The 10,692-nt window shown below is 45.6% G+C and overlaps 1 protein-coding gene across 3 annotated transcripts in view; it reads right to left on the bottom strand.

The window, feature by feature from the left end:
• The window catches only part of meis1b (Meis homeobox 1 b), a 64,562-nt gene that overhangs the window by 16,185 nt on the left and 37,685 nt on the right, over positions 1–10,692 (bottom strand). For all 3 annotated transcript variants that reach the window (XM_030771172.1, XM_030771173.1, XM_030771174.1), the window contains exon 9: positions 1,351–1,427. In XM_030771172.1, the coding sequence (XP_030627032.1) occupies positions 1,351–1,427 (77 nt within the window). The remainder of the gene's footprint in view (positions 1–1,350; positions 1,428–10,692) is intronic.

Here is a 10,692-nt window from a genome sequence, read left to right as displayed (position 1 = left end):
CACACACACACTCACACACTCACACACACACACTGCCAGTGCTGACATTATTCCACTACCAGCCAAACCCAGCTTCCTAAAAACAGCCATTGTGACAAGTCCAACGACAGGCAGTGCAGGCTGGGAACAGAACTGTCTCTGCCCATTCTCTGACTGCTCCACTCCACTCCTAATACAGCGACAAAAAAAAAAAAAAGAAAAAAAAAGATCTCCCATGGGTTGCTGTGAGGTCACAGAAATTGATAACCCCAACATGATTCCCCTGTGCCACTCAGGCTGTGTCCTCCTGATAGGCCACTTTTGTAAATGAATCTTTCAAAGCCAAATACATTGTTAGGGGCCAGTTGTCTCCAAGGTACCAAATTGAACAATGGCCGGGATTATGTTTTCAGAAATCACATTTTCTGTAATGGGCTTTAATACATTTCTGATCTCCATGTTGAGGCCTGTGGTGTGCACAGCCATAGAGAGGGGTCTGTTAATGTGGCTACTGTCTGCATCAGGACACAATTTATTCAGCAAAATGGATTAAGCTATGTAATCAGAGCCTCCTCAATATTAATCTCTGACACTTACAGAATGAGAATGGAAAGTGTCTGTGTGTGTGCGTGTGTGTGCATGTGTGTGTGTGAGAGAGAGCAGGGCGACTTGAACACTTGGCCTGGTAACATCCTGGAGCAGAAATATGGTACTGGGTCTTTTTTTTACTGCCCTCACATCAAACACGCCGACCTCTCTTTGCTTTTAAAGCCCCTCTTCGGCTTTCTGGCCATTAATTAGACACGCCTAATAACGGTAAGTATGTGGTGATAGCCATCTGCGATAACATACACACACACACACACACATACGCATGTGCTCACTCTCTCTCTCTCTCTCTCTCTCTCTCTCACACACACACATACACACACAAGGGCAAAGGGTTTCCATGCTCAAACTTTTACGGGACGGAAACTGTGGGAACGTGGAGGGAACTGGAAAAGCTCTCGTTATAGCCAACACACGAGCCGGCGTGTTGCTCTGATGTCAAACAGAGAGAGCTTTGAGAGGAGGATTTAAACAGTGTTCAGAGACAATTTCTCTCACGGGGATTGATATTTGAATGCATTAATAAAAAAAAAAAAAAACTTTGGTGGAAAAATCCTGCAGGCTGTATCCCTTTGGGTGGATTGATTGGAGGGGAGATGAGGCGGTAAGTGGTGGAGAGAGAGATGTGAGATGAGGCCAGGCACGGGGGGTGGGTGGGGGTAGAGGGAGGGGCGGGGAGTATATTCATTCAAATCATTAGAAGCCGCTTGCCACAGGCGCAGCTATTGATTGCATGTAAACACAAAAGTACAATTGACTTACCAGTTGTTCACTTGTAGAATGGTAAGCCCGGTGTCTTGTGCTAGCTGCTTCTTCTGTTCTTCTGATGGGTAGGGGTGCTGCGAAAAACAAAAAGAGTAGAAAAGATGAGAGATGAGATCGTCAGTACGTAAACCGATGAGGGTATTTGTAATTAAGGGGGTGATTTGAAGAGGCTCAGAGAGCATGGGGGAGCGATGTCAGTCTTCTCAGTGGAGAGTGTCACGACGCCACTGGGAATTAGCGTGAAAAAGCGAGGTGTGTCTCTTTCTTAGAGTCATTAACGGAATATGAAATTGTGTAATTAATGGCAGAGAAAAAGGCAAGCCAATTATAAAGTTAAGTGAAGTGTGGAAACACAGACATTAATTAGAGTCCTGTACTCTACGATGTACTCTACTCTCACATTTATTCTAGAGGCTTCTGTTAGCCGCGCCAACTGACGCAAGGCTAACACTGCTAGATTCGGCATGAAAAAAGAGCACTTTTTTTTTCTTTCTTTCTTTCTTTTTCCGCTCTTTTCCCCCCCATCATTCCTGTCTGAAACAGAGTCTGCTTCAGTGTGCTGATATGCATTTCGCATTTTGCTGGGTGGTAACTTGACAGCTTAATTATTTCACACGTTAAACACACTTCAGCACTGCTCAGGCTGAGGAAAAAAAAAAACTTTTAACATCCGTTTGGTGGAAATCATGAACTTGAATTGAACTGCCCCACCTGTTTAAATAAATGTTAAGTGGAAAAAAGGGATTGAGTTGATTTATATTCCAGAGGAATGGGGTGGTGACCACCTAAACAATGTTCTGTTCATGAATACGACAAGACAGCTCCTGTGCTTACCCCCCTGCAGTGCCCGTAAAATGGCAGGAGCTCAGGGCAGAGGTGGGCCCCTGAACAGGCACATTTATACCTGTGTACTGTGACACAGAAAGAGAGAGAGAGAGCCTGTGTGTAACCTCATCCACAGAGGCTGATAAACAGCGATGAACGCTGTCTCATTTATTTGCTCCAGTATTTCACACTATGCTCCATCAGCACAATAAAAGTTAGCACTACAGTGACTCGTGGTCTTTGTGAACAGGTCACTGGTCCTCCCCATCTCTGCAGACTAGGCTCATAAAGGCCACCACTATAAACCCATTACTGGAGCCAGAGACTGTCACGGATTAACAGAGATAGAGGTTTTAACCCAAGCCTGGACCCGTGAACCTCAACACTATGGCAGTGGATCAGTGCACAACAGGAGACTAGCCTCTCACAGTGGACAACTACAAATCCCAAAATGCCCCACTGACTGACTGACCCTCTGACCACTCTATAACACTGAACTACAGAGACCAGAAAGCACAACTCACACTGATCAGTTTCCATCCACAGACTACAAAGATCATAATACACCACTGAAAAAACTAAACTTAACAGAACAAAACCAATAAAAAGAGAACAAAACCAATGAGACCAGTAACAGTAGTCCAATTACAGACAAAGAGGTACTTCAAAATAATAGTTTTTTTGTTAGCTTTATGTTCTAAACTAATACATATTTCCATACATGAAAACTGACCATACTCTGCAAGAACTGCATTCTAAATGAGTTTGAAAAAAAATGAAAGCAAATCAAAGATAAACCTCCACTCACCCCCCTGCCCCACTCCAAAAAAGAAAAACAACAACAACATCAACAACAATAACAATAACAACAACAAATCAACAGTAGTGTAGTTTCAGTTCCGGGAAGACTAAATCCATAACGAGAACAAATGCATGTAATGAATGAATAGATGTATAGAAATGCGTGGGCGCCGAACCTTTTCCCCCCACGGCGTAATAAACTGGAATGTCTTTTATGTCCTTCAATCCATGTTTACTTACTAGGAATCCCAGAGAAAGGCCCCTGTTTTCCTTATGTCCCTGTCACTTTCATGTGATCTGATTGTAGGTAATTGGAACAAACTGCGGCTAATTTCATGCAGAAAAACTTATAATTGCAATGTCGCCTCCAGCCACTTTTGAGCAAATTTTTCTTTCTTTCCATTTTTTCCCCTTCTTATTTTTTTTTTTTTTAACTCATTTCTGCTTCCAGTGTCCAGGGCAGGGACTATACGCAGGGACCTGGATAATTCCATCAGACCACAATAGTGAGCTCTGTGTGAAGCATGGCCAAGGCTAGAAAAAGTGAGAAAACAGCATTCCGAAGGTCTGGTTCCCTCCCCAGTCATCTGATCAAGCCTAATGCTCCAAAAGCTTGCTCACAGCGCTCACACACTCCGTCCTCAAACAAACAGAACTGTGCTAATCATATGAAGGTCACAACTTTTCATGCCATCATTGTGTCTGTATCTTTCCTTGAGCGATTTGTCGTTTTGTCTGTTTGTTTGTTTGTTTGTTCATTGAGAGAGGTCAAAGGGAAACATTTCGTGCTCAGGCATTCGGTGGGGCCGGCTTCGCTCAACACACACTCAAGCAAACACACACACACACACACTCACACACACACACAAACACACACACACACATCCACGCACGCGCACACACACACACACACACACACACACACACACACACACACACACAGACATATCTATATGGAAGGCGTGTGAGAGGGCCTCGTGATGGAGCAGGGGAAAAGCCGCCATGCCAGGGGCTATGTGACAACACAAACAGAGCCTGTTCTACCACTGTCCCACACACGGCAGCCCGGCGCTGGCTTTCATCCGGCCCACCACAGCTCACTGCCTGGAGGACCATCTCCCTCCACTGTCCCAGCTCTGCCACTCCCCTACACGACTTTTATTGAATAATCTGTCTTATTTTCTGGTTTTCTGTCCAGGTGAGTCGGTGTCATGGGCTTGGAATGATGGGTATGATAGCATTGCTTTACTGTGTCTCTCTGACAGTTTCCACCAATGTACCAGTCTGAAGAGTGTGTGGGAGAAACTGGGCCAGACGTGTTTGTGAAGAGACACAGCAGTGTCTTCAGAAGATACACACACAGTGGGAGGAGAGAAGAACAATATGAGTTGCTTCATCTTTGGAACTGGGCCAAAGAATTCACAACCGAAAGCCACACACACACACACAAAACCTCCATCAAGCTCAACTGGAGTTGTGGCTTAATCCTGCTCTACCAGCTCATTACACAGAGCAAGAAAAAGCTTCAGGAAAAAAAAAAAAAGAAAACGCTTCCGCCTCTGACTGACTCTGACCTGACCATCAGCTCCAAAATCCCACTGCCCAAACAGGTTTGCTAGCCTGACTCTTTTAGAACTCAAACCTCTCTTTCTCTCAACGCACAGGGTCAATTCTTACCCCTACACCAACCTGTGGCGGTGACTCACCTTTTCTGACACATTAACAGCTCCTCGGTAACCGTGCCTTACAGAGGACAGAGGGCAGGTAAGTCACCAGTCCTGATATGTGGAGGTTGTGAGGGGATGTTGAGTTTGCCAGGTTACTAGGTGTGTGGGGGTCTACACCACAGACCTAAATATCATTTCTCATTAAGCACTGATTACCCATGCTCCCCGTGGTGCACTGATGCTCCAGTGCTCAAACAGAGACTCCTCACTGTTAACGCCTATATTACATTTCCCACTGGAGTCACTCCCCATCAAGAAACACTCCCCATCACAGGGCCTCAGCACGCCCCCCCCACCCCACCCCCCCCCTTCAGAGCCAACTCTGAACACAGTTGCTTTAATGGACACTGATGTGTTTCTTTATATCAAAGCATTCCTGGAGCATGTGTGTGTTTGCTTCAGAGGTGTTTTTGTCTGGGCTTTCCATACACCAAATTATCGTGTCTGTCAAATCGGCGTGATTTAAATATCGGGTCAATTTTGAGAGAAACCAAATGGTTTTCTTCTGGTCCCAAAAAGATTTGGTGTTCTTTTTTTTTTTCTTGGCAGCTGTAGTGGGTGAGAAATGTTTTTCTCAGACTCACTGATGCTGTTGTGAGAAAGCAATAACACGACTGAGGAGCAGATGGAAAGTTTCAACGCATCCTCCCTCCTTTCCTCCGCCTATCTTAATGATATGTCTTGTCCAAATATACTACTCCTTTCATCAGAATTTCCACCCTTGTCTACATTTGTGAATGCCAGGAGACCAACGTCCTCCCTAAGCCTTCTTTTTCTCCATCTTATCTGTGTGTGTGTGTGTGTGTGTGTGCGTTGTGCGTCTATGTGTGTGCATATATATATATATGTGTGTGTGTGTGTGTGTATGTGTGTGCATATATATATATATATACATATATATATATATATATATAAATGTGTGTGTGTCTATGTGTGTGTGTGTGTGTGCGTAAAGAACAATCCTTCCCCAGCCTGTCTTTCTTTGCGTCTGGGCAGGCAGGCGGGGTGTATGTCCAGGCAGTATCACAGAGATAAGGAAGAGGGACAGGGGCCTCTCTAGCTCACCGGGTCCCAGGCCTGACAAAACACCAAACGCAACTCTGGTGCTCCACTAAAGAACTCATTAAGAGACGACAACACTGTTCTCTCCTGACCCTCTCCTGTTACTGCTTCAATTAACCCAGTGTGTTAAGAGCCGTACTTGTTTCATATAAGCTCAATGAGCACGTCAGCCTTGGTGCTTGCTGTGCGTTCGAGTGTAATTTCGGAGCTGACGAGAGTTGAGTCTGTGTTGAACAGAGAGGAGGTTTGAGTGTGATTTCGGAGCTGAGAAGAGTTGAGTCTGTGTTGAACAGACAGGAGATTTGAGTGTAATTTCAGAGCTGAGAGTTGAGTCTGTGTTGAACAGACAAGAGCTTTTTTTGAATAAGCCACAGCAGGGCTTCTTATCACATGCACGTTCTGGATTCTCTGGTTCACCGCGAGGGGAGAACTATTTCAGAAGTTGCTTTTATCTTCACTTTTCTCCTTCATCTCGCCTCCTCCACAGAACCCGGGCCTGACCATATTTCTTTATGAGTCAACACGCGGGGGGAGGGGGGGTAGGCAGTGGCCGCAGAATGAACACTTCCTCCTTAATGCCGATCTGGACATCTCTTTTCTGAGCTTTGTTTAACCCGTTCGTCCTCATCAGTCACAAAGCTGACCTGCCTCCGCTGCCTGCCTTCTCCACACTAGTGTTATGATCATTTTTATTTTTTTAGTTAGGGGAGCAGTTCCCTGTACTCTGTGTGATTCAGATTAAAGAGACGCTCCATACGTGATAAGGCTGATAAAACTGTGTTGGAAACGTAGCTTATTTTCCTCACAGAGCACGAGTGTGAAGAATGAACTCAAAGAGAGGACCAAGCTGTAAGCTCTGTCTTTCACAGAGCACCAGTGAGAAGATGGCGGCTTCTCTCCTGACACGCAAAAAGTGTCCGTTTCACTGGCCCGGAAAACTTGTGACATCTAACATGGCGTGTCTTCCAGTCAGGCGTCACGTGGCCAAGCCAAGGTCACCCAGGGTCTGAAGCCTTACGGGTGGGAGAGAATCCTCCTCATTGGTTGTTTGGGTTAAGCTACAGCACTAGAGTGAACCTTCAGCAGAGAGGCTGATTTCAACTGAGTCGCTTGCTGCTGATTTACCTCCATGTTCCAAGGGCCTAATCCCCATGGAAACCAAGTTGCCCTTCAGGAATGCCTGAGGTTTCATCCAGGGACCTTATTGGCCAGGACGCCTTCTGAGTATCATACCAGCATTCCAACTTTGAGCCAATCCCTCCCCAACTAAGAGGAATCAGTCCTCTTTCTGGTATGGCTTCTGAATAAACAGGATTAGAATTGAAGTTTACTGTTCCTCCTACTCCAGCTCACCCTGCTTTCACACTGCGCTCACAAATCACAAGTGCCAGGCTTTCTCTGGAAGAGAATAACGCCTACCCTGATCCTGGCCAAACCTCAGACAGGAAGAGGAGGGGGCTTGCCTTAAATATTTGGATAAGAAGACATCGTTCCACCAGACAGATGCGTAGCTGTTGTCTTAGTCACCCAGATAGAGACATATCCTACCATTACTGCTCTATTACGAGGCTTACTGCTGTCAGAGAGAACATTTCGATTTCAATATCTCGAGACAACGTAACCAGCAGTAAGCTGTGATATTGCCCTATGAGACAGAATAGATGAGACATAAGCCATCTCAATTTTTTTGTTTTGTTTTCGGGTTTTTTCGTGTGTTTGTGGGTGGAAAAAAAACCCTTAGTCCTGTCCTTCATTACGAAGAACAGATAGAGCCGGAAAACAGGAGCCTTTGAGGCAAAATGTAAGCAAAAGGCTTGAGAAAAAAAAAGTAAAGGAAAAAAATAGAAACAAAAACAAAAATCAAACCATAACCCAATTTCCCTCTAAGATTCTGCAACTTAAAATGAAAAAAAAACAACAACAAATAAATAAATAAGTATTATGAGTCTCAGAAAAACAACTGGAGGCCAGGGTTTAAGAAGCCCTGGAAGAGCTGGCGACTGAATGGCTCACGGTGTGGAGAGAACACTGAAGAGCGTCTTTCACAGGGACCACAACGAGGTTCACAACAAGCTAAATCAACTCCAAGCCTCCCCATGAATTATTCACGCCCCTCGTTTTTAGAAAGCGCTCGTGTACAACAAGGAGAGCTGTAAAATTTCTCCCTTAGAAGAACTTTTTTTGTCATTTAATCTGTCCTTGAGATAAAAAAGCAGATATGCTCAAGCTAGTATCCAGCACATTAATTAGTCTCTTCCCCCTTCAAAAACATCTTTTGTTGGTTTAAAGAAGTGGGTGGGGAACCATGCCTATGGGCAGAGAATTCCTGCTGTTGGTTTGGGAGCAGCATGAAAACATAAGTGTGTCATTAAATCACTGGCGTGGGGTGGATTAGACTTGGACTCATCGGGTATATATCTGAGGAAAATCTGCTAAGCTGGGGAAGAGCAGATGATCTGGGAAAATGATAGACTGTCAAATGCATGGGGCGTAGGGGTTCGTATTAAGGAAGCAAATTAAGGTTGGCAAAAAAATAAGTAAATAAAAAAAACGCTCAGGGCATAGTGATGCCCGTGGACCACGGTGTCTGGGAATGGTGAGGCAGCATTTGAATGACTTTACATGTTGGAGTGAAGACGTATGCGGAACATGTGACGGGGCAACTGTTTAGCTCCACTCCTGGGGACTGACGCTAGCCAAGATGGGGAGCTGTGTTCCTCTCCGCCTGCCTTGGGGGGAGGGGTGGCGAGGGTTGAGGAGGGGTAGGGGGAGATGACACTGGAGCAGAGCGGTGGAGAGTGTGTAGCTGTCTGTTCTTTAGTCTCATTAGAGATCAGAGTAGAAGGGTGGGGGGGGGGGTGTCTGTGTTTAAGGGGGATGTGTGTTGTTACACACCTGCTGCTCCAGCCCCGGCTGCAATAGCGGGAACGCTGCATGCGAACAGAGACTGAAGCTTGCTGGACTGCAGCTGATGAGCCCCGGCTAATTCAGGGGTGATTATGTAGTTTACTGGACCACTAAACCTCTTTAAGCTTGTAATTACAGCCTATTTGAGTGGAGAACATTCAAAAGCAATTCAGCCGCTCCGTGCCGTGCCGACCGCAGCTGGAGGTGGGCTGTTGGCAGTCCGCGGGGGACCTTAATATCTGTGGGGACGGGGGGTTTTCGGAGCACGGCAAGGCAGGTAGCACCAGAGGCAGAGTGGCTGCACGCTGTCTCGGCAATCCCCCTCACTGAAGGAACCCGAGAACCCAGCCAAACCCGGTATGCAAAGCCGCGCTGGTCGGGCCTGTGTTCGGTTATGGCAAGCAAATAGTTGTTTTGGCTATTGTCAAGAGAGCTGAGAGAGAAATGCAAAACAGTCCTACAAAGGTCTATTAAGACATGGGTGAGTACACAACCTGCTTTGCACCCACCCCCCCACGCACACATGCGCACACACACACACACACACACACACACACACATACACATGCACAGAGCTGGGGGAGGGGTGGGGAACAAGTAGGGGGCACTCCTGACACATTAAACATTTGAGGAATCAAGTTTCCATATAACACCTTGACCAGAGAGAGAATCCATTCCATTCCCTTCAGTCTGAAGGAAATTATCCGTAAAGCTAATGCCACTGAAATGTGATACTTAAAGGAAGCAATTTTGGGACCACAGAAAATTCTAATAACCCCACGCAATATTATTATGTTATTATCATAATTACCCTTTTGCCCTCGTCATTTTAATTAATGCTCACTGGAGAGCCTGCAGGGGGAAAGCAAAAACCTGGTCATGGTGGGAAAAGAGTTAAAAGTAGGTAAAGGTATTTTACAATTGTTCCCTTATGCCTATTCGCCGTTAGGATGAAAGGACCGTAAACGATGAACGGAAAGCTCTGTATCTCTTTTCCATTCCCTCTGTTTTTTTTTTCTTTCTTTTTTCTCCTTCCCTTGGTTTCTCGCTCCTTCTTCCCCTGTTCCCTCTCTCCCTCTCGCTCTCTCTCTGTTTAACACACACACACACACACTCTCTGCCTCTCTCACTCTCTTACAGCGTAGTGGAGGACCTTCCCCATCAGTGCACAGCTCTTTCAAATCGATGACTTAATCTGTCGTAACAAATAAGTGAGCAGCACCCCCCCACACACACACTGTCTGCCCTCCCCCTGTCCGCTCTACCGCTAAAACTCTCTGCACATATCAGAGAGGATGAGAATAAACAGCCTGGCGAGAGAACCAGTCAGTCTACTAACATGAACTCTCTGATTGTCTGTGTGTGGATTTAATCAAATGAAATACAACCGTGTCTGGGAAGATTCACACACTCACCTCACACTACCTGGTGTCAGGACACACACGCACACTCACCTCACACTACCTGCCGTCAGGATACTCGCACAAGAAATCTCTCTGTCGCTCCCTATCTCCATGGGAACCATGTGGATCAGCAGGTGCACGAAATGCACGGCCCAATGCATCCATGCATGCTTTTATTGTGACAGGAAACACCAATGCATCCATGCATGCCCTTACGATGACAGGAGACACCCGCAGCAAATGAACAGGTCAAAATCAATTATCAGAGGAAATTGGGAGAATCCCCATTCAATATTTTGTTTTTCAAAAAATTGTATCAGCCTGTAAAAACTGTTAGAGCGAATGAGGAAAATCTGTGCTCGGCTGTGCTAATCTAATAGCGCATAGCACTGCTTTTCCGTCGTTCCACTCCTTAAGAAATCAATGGAAGCCAAGATAAAGGCATTTTGAAAGGTCTCGGATTCAACACGCCAGCCATACCAGGTCCATTAAACAATTTATACTCTTACAGAGGGTGGCATAAAATCATTTCATTTTTTTCCTCTCGACGATAGCGCCGTTAATGACAGACTGTAAAATCCCTGTTTTTTCTTTTCTTCTCAGTTTTTCTTTTG

The sequence above is a fragment of the Chanos chanos genome, chromosome 4 (genome assembly GCF_902362185.1).
Source record: "Chanos chanos chromosome 4, fChaCha1.1, whole genome shotgun sequence".
Lineage (NCBI taxonomy): Eukaryota > Metazoa > Chordata > Actinopteri > Gonorynchiformes > Chanidae > Chanos > Chanos chanos.
Note: the sequence above shows the minus strand (reverse complement) of the source record. Positions and strands in the feature narration are given on the sequence as shown.